Source organism: Camelus ferus, chromosome 23 (genome assembly GCF_009834535.1).
Source record: "Camelus ferus isolate YT-003-E chromosome 23, BCGSAC_Cfer_1.0, whole genome shotgun sequence".
Lineage (NCBI taxonomy): Eukaryota > Metazoa > Chordata > Mammalia > Artiodactyla > Camelidae > Camelus > Camelus ferus.
Window position 1 is genome coordinate 2,198,474 of NC_045718.1, and position 25,440 is coordinate 2,223,913.

A 25,440-nucleotide genomic window follows, 5' to 3' on the forward strand; every position below is an offset into this window, starting at 1 on the left:
TTCCTTGACTTAAGTTTCTGTATGCATTTAAATGTATGCATTAGAATACATGTTTTTTACATTTAGGAATTAGCTACAAATATGTTGGTCCTAGGGAATATCATCTTCTCAAGACAATCTAATTAACTAAAGCTCTTTTTTTTCCATACAATTAAATATATTTGCAGATATACAGTATTTAGAAATGAGAGTGGTCTAGTTCTTAGGAAAGATGGGGTTTTTCTATTATAATGGCACTTTTTAAATAGTCTTAAAATTCTAACGGAGAAACTACAGTAGACTAAAATAAGCAGTGTATTCTTACCAGGAATTAAATTATATATTTGGTCCATGAAGTTGTGCCTTAGAATTTGAGAATTTGAGAATTATTCTCCATTTCAGAGTGGATGTCCTCAAATGAAAATGTCCCTATTATTCACTGCCTTTTTACGAACTCAACTGTGACCTATTTTTGGTTTTTAATCTGCTTTCAGGTGACCACTCCTGGGCCAGTCAGTAATAAGAGAATGGTTCATTTTTCCCCAGATTCTCATCACCATGAGTGAGTATGCATTGTATTTTTATCATCTTGTTGGGCCATTCTGCATCTTCCTTTTGGGAAATTGGTAGGTGTTGCTAGTGAAGTGGTTTAATTTGTATCTACCTTAAAAAAAAGTAAATATTGTATACCAGTGACAGCAGTGCAAGAACAAATTTAATGAAACCCATGGAAGAAATTTAAAGAAAGGTTTTTAAATGGTCATTCTTTTATTTTACTTGGGATAGAATTTGAAATGCACGTGCAATTGAAATTCATATAGTATCTTAAAACGTTTAAAGTTTCATTACATTAAGTAGCATCAAGCTCTCCTACTCACCCATCCTTCCTTCCTTCTTCCCACAACCCTTTCTAAAGTACTGAAAGGAAGAGTAAATGATTGTTTTTCTCGTTAATTCTCTACCCTCTGCTCCTGCACAGCATGAACTGAAGGGACCAGAATGTATTTTCATTTAGCAATAAAAGAAACTAATTTACTAGATCATTCCAAAAAAGTAAAGCTTTGGCTTTTGTGAGTTATTGGGTACATTTCTAGGTGTTAATTCTACTTCTAAATACATATTTGTTGGAAAACCTTAAGTAAGTTACGTATTTTGGCTCATTACCGTATACCATAGGCAATATACAATTTTCTTTCAGTTTCAGTTGTACACATAGTGATTCAACATTTATATACATTACAGATTGATCCCCACAGTCTAGTAACTGTCTGTCACCATACAAAGTTATTGCCTTATTACTGTGTAGTACATCCCTGTGACTTTTTTATTTTATAACTGGAAGCTTGTACCTCTTAATCCCCTTCACCTATCTCACCCAGCCCCCACTGTCCTCCCCTCTGGTGACTACCCATTTGCTCTCTGTATCTAGGACTCTGATTTTGTTTTGTTTTGTTTGTTAATTTGCTTTGTTTTTTAGATTACGCATGTAAGTGAAGTCATATGATATTTGTCCTTCTCTGACTTATTTCACTTAGAATAATGCCCACTCCATGTGTTGCAAATGGCAAGATTTCATTCTTTTTATGGCTGAGTGGTATTCCAGTGTGTGTGTGTGTGTGTGTGTGTGTGTGTGTTTGTACACCATATCGTCTCTATTCATTCATCTATTGATGAACACTTAGGTTCCTTCCATATCTTGGCAATTGTAAATAACGCAGCAATGAACACACGGGTGAGGATATCTTTTCGAATTAGTGTTTTCATTTTCTTTGGATAAACACCCAGGAGTGGAATCGTTAAGACTGTATTGTAGTTCTATTTTTAATTTTTTGAGGAACCTCCATACTGTTTTTCATAGTGGCTGCACCAGTTTACAAACTGTGCACAAGAGTTCCCTTTTCTCCACATCCTCGTCAACACTTGTCATTTGTTGTTGTTAGTCTTTTGATGATGGCCATTCTGACAAGTATGGAGGTGACATCTGATTGTGGCCTTGATTTGCATTTCCCTGACGATTAGTGATGCTGAGCATCTTTCTATGTGCCTGTTGGCCAGATATTCCAATGAAAAATGTCTATTCAGATTCTCTGACCATTTTTTAATGGATTGTTTGTGGTTTTTCTTTTTCTTTTTTCCTTTTTTTTTTTTTTTTTTTTTTTTGATACTAGGTTGTGTTAGTTCTTTGTCTATTTTGGATATTAACCCCTTATTGGATTTGCAATCATTTACAAATATTTTATCCCATTCAATAGATTGCCTTTTTGTTTTGTTGATGGTTTCTGTTCTGTTCCATTGATCTGTGTGTCTTATTTTTAACCAATATCATACTGTTTTGGTTACTATAATACAGTGTATATATTTAGCATATATAGTTTGAAGATAGTTTGAAATCAGGACGTGTGATACCTCCAACTTTTTTCTTCATCACTATTTTTTGTGATTCCATACAAATTTTAGGATTATTTTTCTATTTCTGTGAAAAATCCCATTGGAATGTTTATAATGGTTCCCTGCAGTCTGTGGATTGTATGGGTATCTGTGAGTAGTATGGATATTTTAACAATATTAATTCTTCCTATTCATGAACACAAAATATCTTTCCATGTGTCTTCTTCCATTTCTCCTATCAATGTTTTGTAGTTTTGGTGTATCAATGTTTCACCTCTTCAGTTAAATTTATTGCTAAATATTTTATTCTTTTTTGATGCTGTTGTATATGGAATTGTTTTCATAATTTCTCTTTTGGATAATTTGTTGTTAGTATATATTAACGCAACAAATTTATGTATCTTGAATTTGCATCCTGTAACTTTACTGAACTTGTTCATTTGTTCACATTAAGGGCTTTGTGTGATTGTTCCTGGGGGCATTGCCAGTGGACATAATATTCTTGTATTTTTAATGTTTTTTAAAACTCCAACAATCAAAAGGTCATAATTTGTTGTAATGATGCTATAATTAAGTTGTGGTAAATGATAGCATTTGTAAATTTTACAACCAGAATTGATTCATAAAATGAATAGAGTCCCAGCAGTTTATGTTAGCATAATTAAATGGAAATGTAATTCTGAGTTTGCTTATTAAATTGAAAATTACTGGGTTATGAGCACTCTTACATTTCTGTCAAAATTGGTGTAAGTCTAGAATTACATGAAATATCCATTAGAATACAGCATATTTAAGGCTTTGTTGCTGGTGGCAAATATATTTCTTACAGCACGTGCAGATCATATGAGAGCATGTGCTTTTAGTGAGGTTCCTGCTAACTCCTTTTCTCTTTCCTCTGCAGCCATTGGTTTAGCCCTGGGGCTAGGACAGAGCATGGCCAGGTAAGGAACATTCTAATCCAAAAGGAAATTACTCAGTCTTTCAAATATTTAACTAGCTCCCTTCAAGATAGTAGTAGATCAGCTTTATGAGAAAGGTTATAAATCCCAGTTTACATAAAAAGGAGTTAATTGTGCTGGTGCTGGTGCACTGACCAGATGAAGGGTCCTCAGTAAGCCTCAGAGTTCTCCCTCACTGCCCCCTTCCTTGGTCACACATGTCACCTCCATGGAAAGGCTCGGGAATTCACCCGTTTGTAGGACTTCACCATTTATATCAGTTTTTCGCAAAGTTACCAAAATAGTACGTATGTTTAAAAAAATTCCTTTCTATTAACCAAGATTAGCCAGCAAGAGAAATACTTTTATTTTTGAAGTGTAGAAGGTAATAATAGTTTCTTACAAGTTTATGTTTCTAGATGAGATGTGGGCTTTTTTTTTTTTTTTTTTAATTTCTTACGTGTTTCATGGCAGCACAATGATTAGTTGACTTAGTGAGAACTTGACATTCATTTGGGTTAACTTTACACATAAAATAAGTAGTCTGCTTTCTTTGTTGAATGTACTAGTTCTCTCTCTCTGCAGCATGGTAAGATAATTTAGGGCTTAAAATTTTGATAAGTTTTAAAGCATATATGTTTTAGGCTTTGCATTCTTGCTAAGCTGCTTTTTTTCTCATTATGGATTATAAAAGTTATTTTTTAAGTGGGTCCATAATATAATATGTAAGAAATACCTTTAAATATATGCGAATGAACAACCTCAAATCCATAGGGATCATTTCTTCGGAGGGGTAGGTAGGTAGGTGGATGAAGAAGGAACTGGGCTTGGTGATGGTAATTGGTCACATCATTATATGTATTGGTGACGTTTTATTAAGCTGGGCAGCAGGTCTGTAGTTGGTTATATATCCCATAGCTCATTTTTCTTACAGAAGGAAAGTGCCAAATACTTCATTACAAACTATACTGTATTTCTTAACACACATGAGCCTAATTAAACTATGTGAATTCAGTTTTAATGGGTTTTTTTAATAAACTTGCCTTTTTCCATGAGAATGATGTGCACCTTTGAATATATTTCTCACATTAATAATAGAATATATACCACTATTTCTAAAGTTTGGGAAATTAGGCTGTTATATCTGCAATGTATTTATCTCATTATTCAGAATATACAAAGTTAGACTTCGTGCTTTCCCAAATGGCTCATGCCCTCTGTCTAAAATGCTTACAGTAAGATTCTGCTTCTACTAGTAAGTCACATCAGGATATAGTTCATCCCAAAATCAGATATTTTAAAGATTATTTTCTACCCTCTAGAATTTGAGAGAAACTAAATCGATGTCATAAATTTGTGCTTTAGATTATAGTGTAACCAGTCGCTTCCAGCCAAACTCTTTTTCTGCAGTTAAACGTTAACAAAGAGCTAGCAGCATATAGAGAAGAAAGTTGATCAGTTTTTTTTTTAATTTTTAAATCTTTGAAACAAATTTTTGAATTAGCCTTTTGCTTAAACTTTGATATACCATTTCAGATTTTTATCTTGACTCGATTGGTGATTAGTTAATGAATACAGTTGATTCTTGTTATTTGTGGTGGCTGTGTTCTATAAAGTTGATAAGAACACTTAAGGTCGCAAATACTGAAAAACTGCTCCCAGGGAAGATACAAGGTTCGGTTCCTGAGAGCCTCTGGTCACAACGTTTTCATTAACTAATCAATACATAATCCTTGTTTGAGGTGTGTTTCTGTTTAAAGACACCTTCTTTAATACATACTATTGATTCATTAACACTGAACTCACGGCCAGCAGCACTGTAACTTATGCCTGAAGGAAGCTTATCTGATGCACATGTTTTTTCTATAAGGCCCATCACAACCTTCTTGCACTGGGACCACTAGACAGCACTTCAGCACTATGCGTGGGGGCTATTTTAAACAAGGAAGATAGAAACAAGAACACAAAAATGCAGAAAAAGAAAAAAAAAGTAGCATTGAATGAATCATGAAAAAGACACTTGTTTCCAGTATGAAAACTGTAACAAGACAGACATCACTCTGTCAGTCCTCAGCCAAGAACGTGCACTGCAGGGAAGTCAAATTTATCTCACCCTGATGTCTGCAAATGACTGCAGAAGCACCAGAAGTATTGATTTTGGTGTTACAAATATTAGCAAATAGGTGAATTCGCAAATACAGAATCCATGAATAATGAGGAATAATCACACAAATCTCTATGTATTCAAACACACATGCACAGTAGTCCCATTTTGAGGAATACAAATTTCTTATTTCAACTTAGACCTATCTTTAGCACAGTAAACTATTGGCTAAACCTAGGTGCAAGTGACAAAAGGCAAGACCACGAAGAAGTATAAAATCCTTCAGTATATTGTTGAATGAATGACGGTCAGCATGCATGATCACCTTTTATTTTTCCCCATACCAACTTATCAATGTAAAGAAATGGTAATATTAATCCCACTTGTGAAACCCCAGCCCTCACTGCTTTCCCCCATCTCATGGTCCCTCTTTCTGTTCTTTAGTGCTAGGTCCCGTTTCCAGTTACACCACACATAGTTATCAGTTCTCTCATACACGTTTAGGAAATAACTATTATCCATCAGCTGTTATCTATCAGGTACTCTCTATTTTTACAGAAAGAGATATTTGTAAAAACAATGTAGCTTTTCCTCTGAGGTGGTTAAAATCTGGGGCAGGAAAGCAGTAATTATAGTATGTTGATAAATGTTTGAGAAAACCACAGAGAGGGCACTATAGAGGCCACAGAAGACAAATGTGAAAGTTGGTCCAGCTATAATGTTACAGAGTCCAAACTCATTCTCTTCGCTGCACGACAGGCCAGTAAATCGGGAGACGAGGTGTCGGGCAAGGAATAGCGACTTTATTCAGAAAGTCAGCACCGAGAAGACGGCAGACTAATGTCCTGGAGAACCGTCTTCCCCAAGTCAGAATTCAGGCTCCTTTTATACTAAGAAGGGGAGGGGGTGTAGCTGGTTGTTGCATACTTCTTGGTGTTGGAATCCTTTGGTTTTGCAGCTGTCCACCTAGGTCAGATCATGGTGTCCCTGCAAACCTCCAATAAAACAAATGTTATTTTCTATTCTGCAACTTTTTATCTTTATGTAAATGGGAAAGTGTTATACCCTCAAAGGTCAGAGCTTTGAGAATAGGCTGTTCTGTATATTTCTGTGTAGGCTGTAGGCAGCAGGTGCAGAACCAGAGCACAGGGTTAGAGCTAAAGGAACAGATCTAATACGGAATCAGATTTACTCTTCCCTACTACAATATGAAGCCTCAGTTTTTCATCTTTTTTAATTCTGAGGCTTCTGTATCTTAATGGTTTGACCTCTTGACTGAGTTTATAAGTATCTTAAGACAGATCATTGTTTAGGCATTACTTAATTCTCCTTTTAAAATAAGGACATTGAGAGGCCATGTGTGGAGAGACTTGAAATTCTTTTGTAGATATTTGAGAGGTTACCTGAAAACTCTTGAGATTGAGTGCTTTCTGAATATCAGGTGGTAGAAAAAGGGCTGCTGTGGAGTAAGAAGTCTGCTCCTTGCTTCTTCCTCCTGTATTAGCAACTTGAAACTTTTAATAATCTTTCTAAGATATCATGAGTAGCCACAGAAATTCTCAGCTCCCTTTCTGTAACAGGAAGAACCATTATCCACAAGGAACACTTCTCTTCCTGACTTCATTCAGCAATTTTTAAAATTGTGTAAACCTTGTAAACCTCACATTGTTCTAGGTTTTGTGTTGATGAACGTTGATGTAATTCTTACGTGAGTCATTTTTTAATATACATCTGCAGGTCACTAATAAGGGAATTGTATCTCCGTTTGGCCTAAGTCCAGCAATCTGAGAGTTGCAAGGTAAGAAGCACTTCGCACCATATTAAGAAGTTCTGTTACTAATCAGAGTTGACGTTGTTGAGTCAGAACCCTGAAAATTGACCTCACTTGTGACACTGATAGGAGTCCAAGGAAACAGGAGAAGTTAGCAGTGAGAGGAACGGAGAATTTCTTAAAATCTGATGAACTACTTGTTGTCAGAGAAGAGCTCAAGGATTCTCGTGTCTTTTATCATGAATTCCTGATCTGATTCTCCCCCTCTCACTCTCACCCCCTGCCCTGCCACCTTTTTTTTTTTTTTTTTTTTTTTTTTTTGGTTGCTGTTGTTCTTTGGGGCAGAGCAGATGCATGTTGGGAACCTTTCAGATACAAACGTATGTTTTCTTTTTTAATAACATTCTAGATTAAGTTTTTCATCTTTACCGCTTGGAAGATCTAGGTTCCCATATTAACTTGTTAGACTCCTGACCCTGAGATCTAATTCTGTATTTTTTTATCTGAGCCGGATTTTAAATTTGCAAAGTTACACCTAGACTTATAATTTTATTGATAAAGTGAGGTGACTTTATGATGATTTTTTTAATATAGATGCTTTGTATTAAATAATTCCAATATTTGTCTCTTTTTGTTTACAAAGCCCATCAAAACTATAAATTTGAGGAAGAAAAGAAAAGAATCTAATAGAAGGAGCTCTAACATCAGAGTTCAGGGAAGTTGCTCATTTAAGTTCATCCAGGTGGCGGATGAGAACTACCCAGACCTAGTAGGTACAGCCTAATATTTATTTTGGTCATTATAGTTTCATTTTTTAAAACTAAACTGTAAAATTCTTTTCTTATTTCAGAACATTATGTTTGGGATTTTGAGTTCTTTGTTTAAACTGCTTTAACACAAATATCAGAAATAGTGTTCACATATCTGTCTTTTATCTAAAAATTAGAAAAGTTAACTACTAGGAATTTAAGGCAGAGGTAGAGATTTTATCATGTCACCCCTAGCTATCTGTGTCACAAATGTTGGTTTGTATATATTTTTTTCCAAAGGCACTAGACTTAGAAATGCCAAAGTAATTAATTTTTTTTAATTTCAGAAACAATTTAGTTTTCATGGTACGAAGTGTTTCTAAATTGAAACACTTTCAGATTAATGGACTTAGGATAAGTTGTTGCTATTTTCTGTAAGTAGTAATAATGAGATACGGCTTCAGCTACATGTCAGATACTAGAGCTCACTCCTTTTTTCTTTATTTCATTCATTCATTCAACAAATATTTACTTAGCACTAAAAATGTTCCAGACACCGTATTGTACTTTGGAGGTACAGGGAGATTGAATAACTGAAGCAAAGGGCCAGAGATGAGCAAGAATATGGTACACACTCAACACCAAACAGTTCAGAATGGCTGAGATATTAGAAGTAAGGAGGTTAGAGCTGGGGGTAGGAGGAAGCATAATAAATTGTGAGTGTAGAAATGCAATCAAATTATGAAGGGCCACAAGAGCCTTGTATAAGATTTTGGGTTTATGTGAAAAGAATAATGTAATCAGATCTAGTTTAAGAAACTGGCTGCAGCGTGGAGAATGGGTTAGATCGGGGAGAGGCTGGAGGCAGGGAGGCACTGGAGAGGCTGGCACAGGTGAGAGAAAATGATGGTCTGGACTAGGATGTTGGTAGTGAAGATGGAAAGAAATAGATATTTAAGAGAAATTTAAGGTAGACTTATTTAGTTAACACTTTCCTGAAATAATGATCTAACCACATTCTCTGTGATCTAATTTAAGTTCTGTTCCTTCTCAAAGATGGCCAGATATGGCTAGTAATTGATTCTAAATGATGTCATTAAATAGTTCAAAGCAGTTATTTCATTAAAAGTTCTTGATACTGGTCAGAAAAAAGCCACTGACAACCAGGCCTATTAATTAAAGTCATAATTCTAGCATTTGAACCGTTTACTCAGCACTTTCTATGTTCCGGCCGTAGTGCTAAGTGTTTGACGTGGTTTTTCTCATTTGACACTCACAGCAGTCTCACAGGTGGACATTCTCGTTACCTCTGCTTTCCGGGACTGGGACTTAGAGATGTTACACAGCTTGTAAATGGTAGACCCGTTTTTAAAACCTAGTGACTTGTTTTAGTTACGGACACAGCTGGGACTAGAACCCAGCTCTCTCCTGCACTGTTGCGTCTAAGATTCCTATTTTTGTTAGAGTTAGCCCCTGATGTGCTGTACAACTTCACTTTAGCCCAGTCTTGCATATAATCGCATTTCTGCATAAAAAAGATAAGCTACAGTTTGAATGCACATATGGTGGGAAATATTGACTCCTTGTTTTTTTGTTTTTTGTTTTCCTTTCCAATTAGTTAGGGTAAAGCAAGTGTGAAGGGAAGTGGATGGTGAGGCATTTTGAGGAGGCAATCAAATATATGTTTTTTCTAATTATTTATTTCCAAGCTAATAATTTCTTTGAAAAAGAATGTTTTAAGTGGGTTTCTTTACCATGTTAGGCCAGTAAATACAGAGAAAGTATTTTATGTCATCGTAGGTGACAGAGCTTCAAAAAAGTCATAGCTGAATGCAATGGTAGAAATATTTGGTTAAGAGAGGTTACATTACTTTAAGCAGGACCACTCCAGAGAACCAGAATTAGAACTGGATTCCAGGCCTCCAGCTCTGGGCTATGTATTAGGTGATCGTAAGAGCAGTTTAGCCATCAGGAAAGCACTAACAACTCTTACTAACATTTTTATAAGTGTGTCAGTGGCATCTCTAGCAAAAGTAGTTGTCTTTGTTTGAAGAAAAATCATTTTTTAAAAAAAAGTGATGCAGGTGAACAGTGTCCCTTTGAATAAGAAGAATACTTTTCTACTTCCAAAATAATATAATGAAAATATTTTTATTTCTACAACTTTGTCTTAACACTTTGGCTGCATCAGCTTCTGAGAGATAACCGAGCTGAAAGAGGACACAAGAAAAACTGTTCTGTGAAAACAGCCAGCAGGTAAGCAATTTAAAATCAATTTTCATTCTGATTATTGAATCACGTGACTTTTTTTTCAATACCAGTATGAATATGGTGAGTTATTGTTGGGGTGCCTTTGGTTCTACAGTGCCGGCTTAAAATATTTTATGTATTTATTAGAATCTATGTCAGGATTGCTAGTAATGAATAGGAAGATACCATTTTATTTGTATTTTTTAAAGCTGATGGAAAATAAAGAATGAATTTTTAGAAGAAAAAATTTATGTCTCCCCTAACTAACGTATTTTTGATCAGCATTTAGAGTAATTGTTTTATTTTTTAATTATAAAAAATAGAATTAATATTTTCCACAAAACTTAAATGGTACTTAAATTAATGAGAACAACATCCATATTCTAATAGTACATAAATAAGTATGTAGAAAATACACTCTTCTTTAACAGTGCTTCTGGCTTCTTACTCAGTTTCTATTGCTGAACCAATGTTATATATATATTTTTAATAGAAAGAATTAGCCCCAGTTTATTGTTTTAGATAATACATTTTCAGATTTTGCATGTGGTATTTCCAAAGACTTCATTTTTATTTAGGGGAAAATGGCTGTATGAGTATTGATCAGAACTACTGCAATTTACACTTACTCAGTGTTTAGCAACATAATCAACCTCAGCAACCACCTCTGCATCTCATGGCTTCCCACTGTTAGTGTGCTAGCTGCTGTGTTTAACACTCCCCAGCAAGCAGTGTAGCTTTAAAGCTGCATGTTGTAAAGACTAACCCCAACTGAGACCCCACTAGGTATCCACAGAAGCGAACTTAAATCCAGTCTAGCAAAATTGTCAAAATTGTCAAATATAATAAACTGACCATCCATGATAGTCAACATAAAACTAATACAGTTGCCCCTAAGAATGTCAGATCCTAAAATCATAAAGTATGGATTATATAGATTTTATATAGATTATAAATAGCGATGGATGACATGTTTAGAGAAAGAAAATGAGCAAGCATCAGATCGTTGCTAGAATTGATCAGACATAATTGAATCAAAAACATACAATTGTTAAAAATGAGAAGTGTGATTGTTGGAGAGAGATTTAGTGAAATGGAGATATATCTGAAGAAATAGTCCAGAACATAGCATAAAAATATAAGGAGATGGAAAAACGAAGAGTGGTTAAGAGACATAGAAAGATCAAAGATGTATTTAATCAGAGGCCTTGATGGAGAGCATAGGAAGGCTGAAAACCAAGCAAAGCAAAACATGAAGTTGAAGAGATGTTGGCTAAGAATTCCCGAGACTGGTGAAAGTTATAAATCTATAGATACAGATACAGAGGGCACAATGAATACCAAGTGGAATACATAGAAATCCACACCTAGTAGTATACTGTAGCAGACCAGAAACAAAAAGATCTTAAAAGAATCCAGAGATAAAGGATGAACTACTATAGAGGAAAGACATCATCAGGTTGAGTAGCAATAGTTGAACCAGAAGACAGTGGACACACCTTCAGAGTTCTGGGTGAGAATACACTGTCAGCCTGGAACTGTGTACCTAGAAAAACATCTTCTGATGATAAAGTGAAAACTGTTTCCAATTTTCAAAAACTAAGAAAATTTACTACCAACAGACCTCTGCTAGAAGAATTTTAGCTTTAAGCTTCCTGAGGGCAAGATCTTGGCTCTCTCTACTCACTGGTGTATCCCCAGCACCAGAAACAATGCCTGCTACATAGGCAATAAATATTTGTTGTGTAAAGTATTTTTTGATTAAGTATAGCTGATTTACAATGTTGTGTTATATCCTGGTGTGTAATTGCGTGGAGACTAAACAACATGCTACTAAAAAAGTAACGCGTCAATGATGAAATCAAAGAGGAAACGTAAAAATACCTTGAGATGTGACTGTGAAAACACAACCACAGAAGATCTACAGGATGCAGCAAAAACAGTCCCAAGAGGGAAGTTCATAGCAATACAGGCCTTCCTCACAAAAACAAGAAAAATATCAAATAACCTAAGATGCATAAAATATTTGTAGGATGAAACATTCTATGGCAGTAGAGTGCACTGATTGAGCCCTTATCTTGGCCTCTATGTGCAGCCTCTGCCATTACAGTACCTGACTGCTGAGCTCGGCTTCACCACTCACTAGCTGAGGAATCCTACACAGAATACTTAGCCTTTCTGTCCCTCAATTTACGTATCTGCAAAATAAAGAAAATGGTGGTACTTATCTAATAACGTCACAAGGAATACGAGTTAATGCTTATGAAGCAGTTAAGATGTAAGAGTTTAAATATTAGCTGTTATTAAAAGTTTTGTATTGTTGTTTCCATCTGTGTGCTTCCTAAACGTTTGTTAAATATAATTCTTTATCACAGTCTTCTGGTACATCATTTACGATGTCAAATCATTCTGTAAGACGACAAAGTACAGCAGGCCTCAGCCCTGTTTTTCCCCATTCTCTAACGTCACACTCCAAAGAAAACTGCTGTCAGCTCTTTTAGCCATTTCTTCCCGTGTTGACCTAAATTACATGCTTATATTACTATTTCTTGATAGTTTTAGTTTACTGTTACCTATTGACTTCCTGCTGTGTGCCCTACACACAAACACACACACACACACACGCACTCTCAAGCTAAACCTTTGGGGCAGTGCACCTGAGTGATGAATAGAAGTACCGCTGACATCTGGCTTTATTTCTTTATCATGTATCTCTTTCTCTTAAATTCCAGACTTGATATCCAAACCTTTTTTTTTTTATTTCAATATTTAAATAGAATTTTATACTTCTCAACATTCGAAAGATCTTTTTCTCTCCCTTCATTTCATTTAAAATTACAATTAAATAGTTTCACATTGTTTCTCATATCAGAACCTTTGGTTAGCACCAGAAAGCTCAATACAGCCTTTCCAATTGAAAGTGTATAAAACATACATTAAGCAATGCCTGATACTAAGTGATGAGCCATTCTTGGCAAAGATCCTGCTTTTTCAGCATACTTTCATGTTCGTGATTATTCTTTATTGTTCTAAGAATCCATACAAGGAGATTGATAGTTTATAGCAACTTCATTGAGTTTAGGTCATAGTAAGGTCTTTCCTTTTAGATCTGTTTCTTTTTGTTTTTTTTAATTTGCCCTGTTTCCTTACTTAGGTGATTTTTGTCATTTATTTTTGTGACGCACCAAGGCTAAATTATCTAGCAGTATGATGTGTAATTTGAAATCAAGTAAAAACATTTTCATTGCCAATATTGTTCAATTCTACTTAACATTTTTGAATGTCTTTTAGAAACATGTGTTTGTTAATTTACTTAATTTTTAGAAGCATTACATTTTTCATCTACTTAGTGTCAAATGATTTGATAATCCCTGGATACTTTGTGCTCTTAATTTCTTATGTTATCAATTAATAGTGAGGAAGAAAAATAAACTTTTTTTTTCCTGTCCCCTTCTTGCCTGATTAGCAGTAAAAAGGGTCTTCTAAAATGAAAAAAATGGCAACAGATTTAATCAGAGAATCAAAACAAAAACACGTATCAGCCTTCTTCCATCAGGTTAGAAAGAAGATTCCTATTTACGTTAATACAGAGCACATTTTGTTCTCATGTTGTGGTACAAGTCACTGTATTTTGTTGCAGATGTAACAAATAGAATTACAGCTGTTCTTTATTTGATCTTCTAAAAACCCAAAGATGTTCAAAGATTCAGTTTGCTCAGTCTTCCCCATAGTGTCATCTGTTATTTGGGAAGGAGACCTAATTTGCAACAGATACAAAACTATTTGTCATTTTGCACGTTTGCCAAAAATAAATGAAACTATTAATTACTACATTTTTGAGCAGCTGTTAATAAATTGGAATAAGATAACTGTTCATTAGAGTACTGGTTAATGACATGGACTGTATTTGGTTAGTGTTGCTTTTCACAGAAGTGTAGCAACAAAATTAAATTTATCAGCAGAATTAAGTGATGCTTTATTTTAATTTTTTAAATAAGAATTATCTATTCTATGTTATTAAATTTAAGATTTAATTTAAAACAAATCCTTTGTCATATCAAAACTAATGATTCAACATCATATTTTAAAGCAAGTTATATCACTCAACAGTTTGTATTTTGTGTACTTTATATTCCAAAATAGGCTTGCAACTGCTTTTAAATACTGATTTTAAAAATAAAATTTCTAGTCCTTCATCATTTTTTTCCAAACCTAAAATTAGCATTAAATTTTATTGTTCTAAAAAAAAACTTACTCAAAAGTGTCATTTAGATTATTTTAATTCATTCATCTGTATGTGTGAATGAACAATTGGGAAGTATTCACATATTCCCTGTAAGTAGAATGTATATATTCCACCTTTATTTAATTGGAATACATTTAATTGCATATGTGGTCTAATTTTTTTTAATTAAAATAGCTTCTAGGTATAGAAGTATTTAGAGTAGAATAATTGGAAACATACCACATATGCAACAGAAATGCTTTCTAAGGAATTTAATTAATCTGTTTTACTCTATATGACCAAATCGTTATATTTTAAAAAGGCTCTATTCTCAGAAAGTCTGTTCCCCTGCTGCCTGTGCCTTTAGCATCCTGAAATTCTTAACTTCCTTGACATAATTATAAACTAATGATTATAGAGAATGATTTTAAATTGTGATTACACTAAATAAAATTAATTGTCAGTCAGTTAGAATTTTAAGAGATTGCTTTTTGGTTTAATGTGAATATCCCACACAGGGGAAGAAAAAAGGATTTGCCATTTCGAAGTTATGTAATGTGTCCAGTGTGTGGTAAACAAAAAAGCAATCAAGTGCTCCCTGGTGAAACATTCATTACCATGTCCTCTCTTTCTTGAAATCTGACAGAGGAACTAGGTATTTTCAAATGACTTAAAGGATGCGCAGTCTCTCACCTCTGGAACAGCAGGTGAATTTGGCCGTGGTCACTAATAATGGAGAATAGTTAGCATGTGAAAGCTGTTCCAGTGACCCGTGGCTGAAATAAATAGGTCGTCTGAAGTCCACCTCCTTTAGGACAGGTGTCTGTTTCACAGTTGGCACTCTGCAAATTGGGCCTTTGATGAAATGGCCATAGACATGGAACTAACCTTCAACTCCCAGAGACGGTTCCCCCGGGAGATGGTGACGGTACACCTGCAGGGCCGTGTCACAGCAGCTTGTGTTGCTCCTGCTGCCTGGGTTAGAACTTCTGTGAGGGGGGCGTTTGGGGATCTGTTCATCCAGTGTGTACATGTGCCAGAATACCTCCCAAAACAGCAAGCATTCCTAACTTGTTAAAGAAAATTGCTATAAAAATTAATATCCTAAATCAGCAATACAATGAACAAGGCCACTACTTGATAATTCACATCTTACAGTCCCCAGAATAAATTTAGTCAATCCATCTGCCACATAGAAAACACATTCAATTTAAAATACTATTTTGTGTTTCTAGAACAGACATTACATCAACTCTTGATTTTGAGGTATGTAACTGCTCAAAATATAACAGGAATCACCTGCAATCTAAAAATATTAGTGCATATATAGGTAATTAGAGTGTTTTAATGTTTCATCTAATAATTTGTACATATATTCAAATATTAAACTATTAACTATCGCTTGTTTGAGCTAATTTTAATTACCTTTCACTGATGAGCCAGTTTAAAAATAAATTCAAATATCACAAAATAAAGACTCACAGAGTTAGAACTATATTTTTAAACAAATCAATTTCTTTATGATCAGTATTTTTCCTCGCCCCTTCTCTGTAGAAACATTTTTTCGTCGCTCTGTCGTGATTTGTTTGCATACTAAGATATTGTTGGGAATTTACCTTTGTTTATTTCATATACTTTTGATCAATTCCAACTCATGCCCAATTATATTATACTAAATTAACATAATTCAACAGATGTTGATATTTAAATGTTTTCTGGCATTCAAATCTTGGACAGCTGTCTTCGAGCTTGGGGAAAAGGCAAACATTTAGAGTTAAATGCTGAACATATGCTTAAATTACTAATTAGAAAGATGGAATAAAACCTATGCACTATCCTTTCTGAGGACAATAAACCTCAGACAGGGATTTCTGTCATCTTTTTACATCAAGTTATAGTCCAGGGGTTTATACAGACTAGATGACATAGGCTTCATGGATAACTTAATTTAATTTCAGATTTGATCACTTACAAATCATGGAAAATCTCATTAAGATGTGACAAACCTGTAATGACTTCAAATTGGCAGTCGTAAGAGTTGAAAAGATGCCTTTTCACTTATAATTCCAAGATAGTAAAAGCAGTTTTTAACAATATTTTATTTTGGAAAATGTCATCATATGCAGAAATACAGAGAAAAACATAAACTCACTGTACGCATCAACGGGCTTAGGTAACTATGTGTGTCCAGCCTTGTTTCATCTATATCCCTACCCCCAAGCCCATCTATCGTATTATTTCAACTGAAATATATCAGTATGTTTCTCTCAAAAACAACAGCCTCCTAAAAAACCAAGTACTACTATCACATCTACTAAAAAAGCAATAATTCTTCAATGTCTATGAATGTATGTATATGTGTGTGTTTCTATACAGTTGATACTCAGATGTCTACAGTTATTTCATGATCTTTTCTCTTACACATTGTTTGAATTGGCATCCAAATGAGATCTGTTCAAATTGGTTGGTATATATCTCAAGTTCCCGTTGACTTATGAACTCTCCTCCCCCTTTGTTTTTTCCTTGAAATTTTTTGTTTGAAGAGGTCAAGTTGTTTGTCCTGTGCAGTTTCCTACATCTGAGGAATGTTGCTAATTTTATCCACGGGGTGTCATTTAACATATTCCTCTGTCCCTTGTGCTTTCTGTGATGGGCATTTCAATCTAGAGAATCGATTAGATTCAGATTCAGTTTTGTTGTTTTGTTTGGGCAAAACTGTTTCAGAGGTGGTGGCCTGTACTTCCCCCCTTCCATGTCTCCTGTGGTTTATCAGCCAGAAAAGTCATTGCCCAGATTCGTTCATTAAGGCTTACAGAATGGTGGTGTATTAATTCTGTCATTTCACTTTGGTTTATTAATTGGATTACTTCTGTTTAAAACTTAGCCTCTTCAAATACTTGATTACTCTGAGACACAGATATGTAGGAAAAACAAGACAAATATTTGATCCTTTCTCTTTAGTTACCAGTTTTCAAAATTAATTGGTTCCTTACATTAAGCAGAGGTGACCAGCCCTAGTCCCCTTCCCCTGTTGGGGGTGGGAGGGGGGCAGTTTGCAGTCAGTCCTCTGCTCTGCGCACTGCTGGAGTAAGCTAGGAACCTCCTTGCCCTTCTCATCCCTCTCCCATTCAATTTGAAGTAAATCATTTCTCTGATAGTACCTTTAGGACAGTCCACAAATTCATTCTGTTTTTCCTATACAGTTTTTATCTCTCTCCATTTTTTTAGGTCCTTATACTGTATGTACATTATCTGAACATATAGCCATGCAATACTGTACTGTCTCCTTAGTTGCAGTACTAGCCTTGGTTTTAGTCCAGTGCACTTAGTTTTAATTCTATAAATAAATGTATTTGTAACGATCCCTATCTAGTGCACGCCAGCTGGGAACTCCAGTTGAAATGAATTAGGAGAATCCTGAAGTGCTCTTCCTCCTGATTATTGAACATTAGGGTTCGTGGAGTCATCACAGTCTTCCTGGTGCCTTGCCCAGCTATTACAGTGTATTTCACAGTCTAGTAAACGTTTACTAACAAATCTGAAAAAATGTTATGTACATAACATTCACTCATCTGCCAAAAACTATTATAGAAGAGGAGGAACTGAAAGTACTCCTTCCACAAAGTTTCACTTAGTGAAATGCAAAACTACGTAGAAAGGAAAACACCTTCCTATCAAGGTGCCCGCATGGACTTTAAAAGCTGGTTTACACGTACAAGCTTGATTTTGCAGATATTTATATCCGGAAGCCCAAGATACGGCCCAAATAAGTCTTCTATTTCCATAAGTAAGCATTTATTTATTATAGAAATTGGAACCTCAATAAAAATATTATCCTAAAACAAGTTACTATAAAAACTCTGGCACTCCCTGTTAAATTTCATTCAATAGCTATTTAGTAAGTGTCTGAATTGGCGAGGCTTGTAAGAGCTATGGGAAATTCACTTAAAAAAGTAAATCAGATGTGGACCCCACGGTCTTCAAGGAATACACGGTCTAGCTGGAGTATTAGTTCATGTGCCTGCATAGCTGTAGTTTATGGTAGAAAACACTATTTTCTCCAAGGAATGAGGGATTATTCTGGCAACGGCCATCAGAAAAGGCAGCATAAAGGAGGTGGCATTTTTAACTGCGTCATAGATTCCCAGTTGAATTCCACCAATAAGCAATAATGGAACCTAAATTCAGTAAGTTTGCGTTAAACGGTAATGCTACCTGACATGTTCCAAGGTAGAAATAACTCCTTACAACTTTCAGAAGTTTAAGACGTCCTGGCCCATTATTGAACTATCCAGTCCTCATTAGCCTCCATAAGGAGGTACAAGTGGAAACCATATTTTCCCTTGCTCTTCAGTAGTCATACTCGGCAAATGTACGTTACAGCACATAGAATTATGACATGACCCTAAGTCACCTCCCGACAAGCAAAGTGACAGGACACTTTACAGAAATCAAAGCTGAGCTCAGTCTTAAGCCTGTGTCTGCCAACCCAACCATGTGAGTCAGTTGTAGACTCCTGAATGATCAAAACCTCTCCACTTCCAGAGCTTGGAAGTTGGATCTGTTGGAAATGGATCTATATTTGACTCCATCCCTTGATTAGAGCAGTAACCTTCTGACTATAGCTGTGATCAAATCAAGAATTATATTTACAAAACATTATGGACAGGCATTTCCCACTGAATTCAGTCATCAGATTAGTCGATACACTGATTAATTCAATCAAACAGGCAGCTTCATTCTTTTTTTTTTTCTAGAGAATTTAAAATAATTGTGAATGGACAGATTTGTTGAATTTATTAGCACTTGATGCAGACAAAGAGAAATCATATCCTCCCACTGCTTCATATGTCCAGGCTCCCGCCGTACTGAATTGCTCACAGAGCCCCAGATACGGCCTCTCACATGGGCACCTCCAGGCATTTGTGCCTTTTCAGACATGTGCTCCCAGCTAGGGGCCTAGAATGCCTTACATGCTGGTTTGGAATTGAAATCATTTTCCCACATGATCGGTAGACTTTAACCCCTAGCAAATGAAAGCTGTATCTTTTTTATTTCTCAACCCTGTTTTATGACATAGGGCATGGGGTGCGTTACAGTTTCAGTAGGCGTTTATTAAATGGAGTATAATAAACCAAGTTGAATGAAGTAGTGTGATATAGGGGGGAAAATGATTCTTTTGAGGCAAGCATTCATTGGTTCAAATATGAGAACTTTATTTTCTGTTTATGTGATCTTTGACAAGGAACCGTTTCTCTGGACCTCAGGTTCTTCAGACCTTGTAGTGGTTTTTGTAAGGATTAAACAAAATAAAGTCTATGGAGATGTTTGGCATAATAGCCATAATATAGCTGACACTCGGTAAGCTTGGATATTCCTGGTAATTCAGATAACGAATTCTAAGACTTAAGAAAATGACATGTATACAAAATAATTTTTAAAATAATAAAATGTGATCTCTGCCCTGCCCTTCTAACTCCATCATTCCCTGAAGCTGGCGAAAGAAGCTCAGCACTTCTGCTCCAAAATGTTGCTGCACGTAAAGCTTGGTTTAGAGTCAGAAATAGCCAACTGGAGAACACAGTAAAAAAAAAATCAGTTCAACAAGCATACTCAGATATGCTGCACTGGATGAAGCGGAGGGGAAAATGAATAATACATGGACTTCACTCAAAAAAGTTAAGAATATTAGAAATACCCATAATTGTATTAATTATTTTATATGGCAGCAATACCAAAGGCCATCCTAAGAGACATTTCATAGTGTCTGACCAGAGAGAGAATGTGGGGTTATATCTGAATCTATAGTCTGATCTGATGGGTTTTATTTTTTTAATGTTAAGATGCAAGATGTTATCAGGATCAACATCCCAATTTTTAAATATAGACCCATACCTTCTTGCACTTAATGGAGATAGCCAAAAGAATTATGTTTATTTTGGGTAATTAATCTCTCCTAAGGGTCAACACTAGCTTTACCATTTTTAAAGAAAATTCGAAGGAACTTATTGTTGAAACTGTATATACTAAGATTCAGATTCCAGAAATGTAGAGTTAATAGCTAGGAATCAAGTAAATTAGCTCAATATCAGTTTACTAAGTGCCTGCTATTTCCTAGGTGCTATGGTGTGAAGAATAAAAGAATACTCCAAGATGCCTCAAATATCTTAGAATCTGCTTGGAGAGACAATATCAAAATTTGAACTCAGGCGAAATGAATTTTCCTCAATTTCCCCAAAGGGTAGCCTGCTCCTATCGCTGTGTGGATTTATTACACCGTATAGTAATGCCTTATTCATGTGTGTCTCCTGCGTTAGGCTCTGAGCCCCTTGATGGAAGGGGCTGCCTTTGCTGTTCCTTGTTTAACATCTAGTAAAATGTGATTCATAGTCAAGTTTTGTTAATTGTTGAGTAAGTGTCTTTGAGTGAATTTAAATAACAGTTTAAGAAAAGTGTTAACGATAGAAAATGCATGATTGATTGCCGAATGAAATGTTCAGGCAACATTTGTTACAGTAGTTTGATTTGTTTTGGCTCAATAAACATTTATTGTGCTTCTAATATATGATGGAGGCAAAACTAAGTTCTGCAAATTAGACTTGGTACTTGGCTTCAGGTTGTTTCCAGTGTATATTTTAAATGACAAGCCCCTCTAATCTGAAAGCAATTCGAGGTCATGCAATCAGATAACTGTAATGACAGAGCTACCTATGCACAGATTGATGAGAAATATAAAGAAAAAGCACTTGGAAAGATAATGAGGTTAGGAAAGTTTAAAGAAGAGAAAGAACATTGTGATTAAAATGCGCTGGAAGAACTTTGAAGGGAGAAAGGACAGGCTCTCAAAGATGGCGGAATTAGGAAACATGGAAAGAAAGTTTTTTCAAGTGGGCAGAACACATTGCTCATGTGTTAGCCCGTAGACGTGGACTTGGTGACTAGCAGTTCCTTCAAACAAAATCTGAAGGAATTAAACAAACATGGAAAGCATGGTATCAGTACCATGGAAGCTAAGATGTAATGGCAGTTCTCCCAAATAGACTTTTAGAAACCTTCCTGGATAATTTGCTCTCTAAAAAGATTATCTTTTCCCCAGATGTGAGAATTTCCTTATTCACATACATTCAGAATGTTCTAAAAGCTACCTGCATTGCATAAAGCAACCACCATCACCTTTCAGGTCCCATTTGTTTAGAGTAATGAGGAGGTACAAAAAGAAGAAGCATTTAAATGAGCTGTTTAGGGATATTGAAGTGTGTGTTTATTAACACCCAGAAGAAATGATATCATTAGAACAACAGAGCCTCCGGGCTTTAGGTAAAGCACGGAACACATTGCAGGGAGGAAGCAGGGCATCTCTGAAGTGGGAGGTGCCGATTGGTGGCCTAGAGAACACCTGTGGCAGTGGGCTGACCTCAGAAAGTCAAGTGGGTTTCAGACTGGCAAGACTTTCGTGGGTTTTTAGCAAGTTTTTGAAATGAAAATGAGTGCTTTATTCTTACGTGCTGTGACACATTTAAGGCAAGCAGAATCAAACACTAAGGAAAAATTTAACCTTCCTATTAACTACCCAGAAAACACCTACTTGTTGTTTAGAAATGACCCTCGTTTATACCCTTACGGTAGCGCATCGATAGTGTTCCAATGTAGTGAGCTTATACTGTCGTGTATTTATTTAGTCCTAACACACAGTAGGCGTTCTTCTGGCTGTATTATATACCATCACGTCCCCTGGACTGTGTGATCCTGAGTAGATCACTTTTCTTTTCTGTGCCTTGGGCTTTTTATCTGTAAGGTGGAGGTGGTATTAATAGTAAAATGAATAGCTGACAGTTGTCGATCCCTTACTTTGTGCAGGCACTGAGCCAGATGTTTTACACGAATGACCTTTTAAATAAAATCTTCAGAAAAACCTTTGAGGTAAATACTAATCTAATCACAGTTGCTGCAGGTGAAGAAACTGAGATAAAGAGAGTTTAAGTAACTTGCCGAAGGTTGGGAAAAATCCTTCTCAAACTTTAAGTATGGTGACAGGTTGGCTCTTTTGGAGAACTAGTTGGGAAAACAGACATGGCTGCATCAGAGGCACAGAGGCTGCCAGGGAGTCGGGAGGATCAGCCCTCAGAACCGCGGCTCCCTCTGACACCTCGGCGTCCGCAGCGTGAACGGCCCCACCATGCCTTTGACGATGAATGCCTCCTGCTGCCAAAACCGCTTACGGTTATTAATTCTGTTGTTCGCTGTCTTTCAATTCATCTCGTTATAATTTGTACTTTTTATTGTCCCATGCTCATTGTAAAAATAAAGTCCAATATAAGTGTGAGGCATAAAGAAGGAAATTCCCCCAAAATGCCATCACACTGAGATGATCGTCACCAGTATTTTGGATTCAGTTTTTCCTTCAGAATTTAAAAAAAAAAAAAAAAACATTAGGAGGGGAAAGGTAATTAGGTTTACTTATTTACTTATTTTTCAAGGAGGTACAGGGAACTGAACCCAGGACCTGCTGTATGCTAAGCATAGTCTCTACCACTTGAGCTATACCCTCCCCCAACCCCTGCCACCAGTATTTTGTGGCACAATTTAACATCCCTTTCTCCAAACACCTATGCATGGTCATTGATTTGGAAATATTTAGGGTATTATGAAGAAAGTCTAGCCGGATAAGCAGAAGGAAGAGGGTAGCATTTTAGAGACAACATGTGATAAGTGCAGATACTTGGATGAGGCTTTTTTTTAACTTACATTATTAAATTCTATTGTTTGTGATGCTATAAGTAGAAAAGGTGGCCTGTGTGTACAGAATGGTTTAAACATTCCATAGAAGCTCTAAGATAGATATTTTCTATTTTAGATTATGAATACTAATTTGGTGTAAATCTACAGAGTCTAGTATTAATGTCCCTGTTAATGGTTCAGAATCAGATAGGAATCATGGACCCTTTTGCTAAAAAAGTATGCCGACACACCCTTTGCAGGTGATTTCATGAGGTTCCTGGACCACCTGAAGTCTCCCCTCTTCTCCTCCATCTCTGTCCTTGTTCAGCCACCACTGACTCTGCTCTGAGGAGCCTAGAGAGTCCTCGGCTGGCGGCTGGCGGGGCAGTGAAACCGGTCCCCGAGCTCCCCAGGAGCCTCCTGACATCCAGCCGCCCCTCCCTCACACTCGCCGGGAGCTCCAGGAGGGAAGTGCTTATTGTCGCACAGCCTGGCACAGAGGAAACGGAGTAAACATTACTTCCAGCAGCAGCCGCCTGTTACCTGTAACAGGATAAAGCAGATTAGGAAGAGGTAGGTCTGGACTTGAACTCTGATGAGATGGAAGAGGCACTGTCAGGACAGATCCATCTAAAGCTGTTGAGAGGGACTGCACACTGGCAGGCCGATCACTGTATCCAAGCCAGGTGGGGCCTCAGACAGCAGGGAATGGCAGGCTAATGGACGCAGAGTAAAGAACTGTCCCAGCAGGTAGGCAGTGCACAGGCGTGGGGGCCGGCAGCAGCTGACGCTTGGACAAGGTCAGCCCGCAGCATTAGAGAGAGGCATTTTAGCATCTGGGGAAGTCCAGGCAGTGACCTAAATCTGAAAGAGCTCAGCTGTCAGGAGGTTTATGATGGGACAGGATACGTCCAGAATAGAGCAAGGGCCCAATGACCAGGACACAAGTACTGCATTCAGTGCACTGTGTTAAACTACCCCTTGCTGAGGTCTGGACTGTTCCAGAGAGAGGGGAAATGGGCTTAAGACAGAATATGAAGTCCGATGACCAAAGCCACAGACAGAGAAGGCACCAGAACCAAGAATCGGGCAGGGTGTGATCAACGATACCAAATGCAAAGGGTTCTTCATGCAGCAGAAGGGGCCTGGAAGGACACCACCATTGAAAACAATGGTAGTTAATGCGATCCTGGTAGTTAAGAAACATTTATGCTCAACGGGACTTGGTACTTAACGTGCATTTCAGAAGGAGGGAGCTGGATGCTGGTGTTTTCCCGTTCGGTTAATATGTTGAGACGTATTGACACCGAATATCGGGGGGGCGGAGAGGGTAATCTGGATCTAGAAGGGGAGGCTCACGTAGGGCTGGATTTCCACCGCCTGCTCCTCCAGTGACACCACAGACCCGCTTCATTTCTGTGCAGCTGATGCCCTGTCCAGGCTTATATTTTTCTAACTGACAGTGAGTGTTCTTGCCAAATGCCAGGGCCCATAGTCACATCTGTTTGTCTCCCCTCTGCAGCTTGTCTGAGGCTGCTTGGGAACACATTTTATCCAGGGGGCAGCTTTAACTAGGCCTAATTCTCTGAAAAGCCTCTGTGTGTAAATGCGCGTGTACAGGGAGGAGACAAGTTCCTGTTTTCTTCTCTTTAATGTTATTGCGTTTGACACTGCCTGCTTCACCCTTGTCAGCCCATGTCGGGAGCCCAGTTCTCAGGCAAGGTGGTAGGATTTTTTGTCTTTCTCTGTTTTGTTTTGTTTTGTTTTTTTATTATTATCTTTTTTTTTTAACTTTTTTCCCCCTAGATAAGATGCTCTGTTTCCTACCACCACATCATTTAAAGATGATGGAATAAACCAAGCAAAGTCTGTTTCAAAAGCAGAACAAAATGATTTCATTTTGAGCTCTGCTTTCTATTTATATTTAAGGGGAAAATTCTCAGAATCAGTACATGGGAAGCGATGTTTCAAATCATAACTAAGTGACAATGCTTATCACTCCCTAAGGAAACAGCATTATTTCTTTATCCTCCCCAGTGAAAGATACGTGTGTATTTATCCCCAGTATTTTAAGGTGTCAGTAGTTATAAAAGGATCAGGTTTTGACTTTCTTTCCTTTTCTTCATCCAAGCACATGCTCTAACTGAAATAAACAGACTGATAGCATTACTGGTAGTTTCCTTACAGTTACTGAAGGATCTTAAGTTTTTAATAGCGTCGGGTCTGTTTCAGGACAGTGTATTGTCATTCTTCAGAACACCGCACCACACACACAAAAAAGAACAGAAAACCAAAACTGCCATCTCTCACCTTGAATA

At 36.7% G+C, this 25,440-nt stretch overlaps 1 protein-coding gene across 2 annotated transcripts in view; it reads left to right on the plus strand.

Moving 5' to 3' along the window:
- Positions 1-25,440, plus strand: part of GPATCH2 (G-patch domain containing 2) — a 135,105-nt gene that overhangs the window by 93,264 nt on the left and 16,401 nt on the right. The window contains exons 6-9 of one of the 2 annotated variants that reach the window (XM_032466755.1): positions 474-541; positions 3,269-3,308; positions 10,121-10,185; positions 20,523-22,813. In XM_032466755.1, coding sequence (XP_032322646.1) covers positions 474-541; positions 3,269-3,308; positions 10,121-10,185; positions 20,523-20,607 — 258 coding nt within the window. In that variant the 3' untranslated portion in view covers positions 20,608-22,813. Of the gene's footprint in view, positions 1-473; positions 542-3,268; positions 3,309-10,120; positions 10,186-20,522; positions 22,814-25,440 lie in introns of those variants that run through there. The other variant, XM_014562165.2, reaches the window with a different exon arrangement.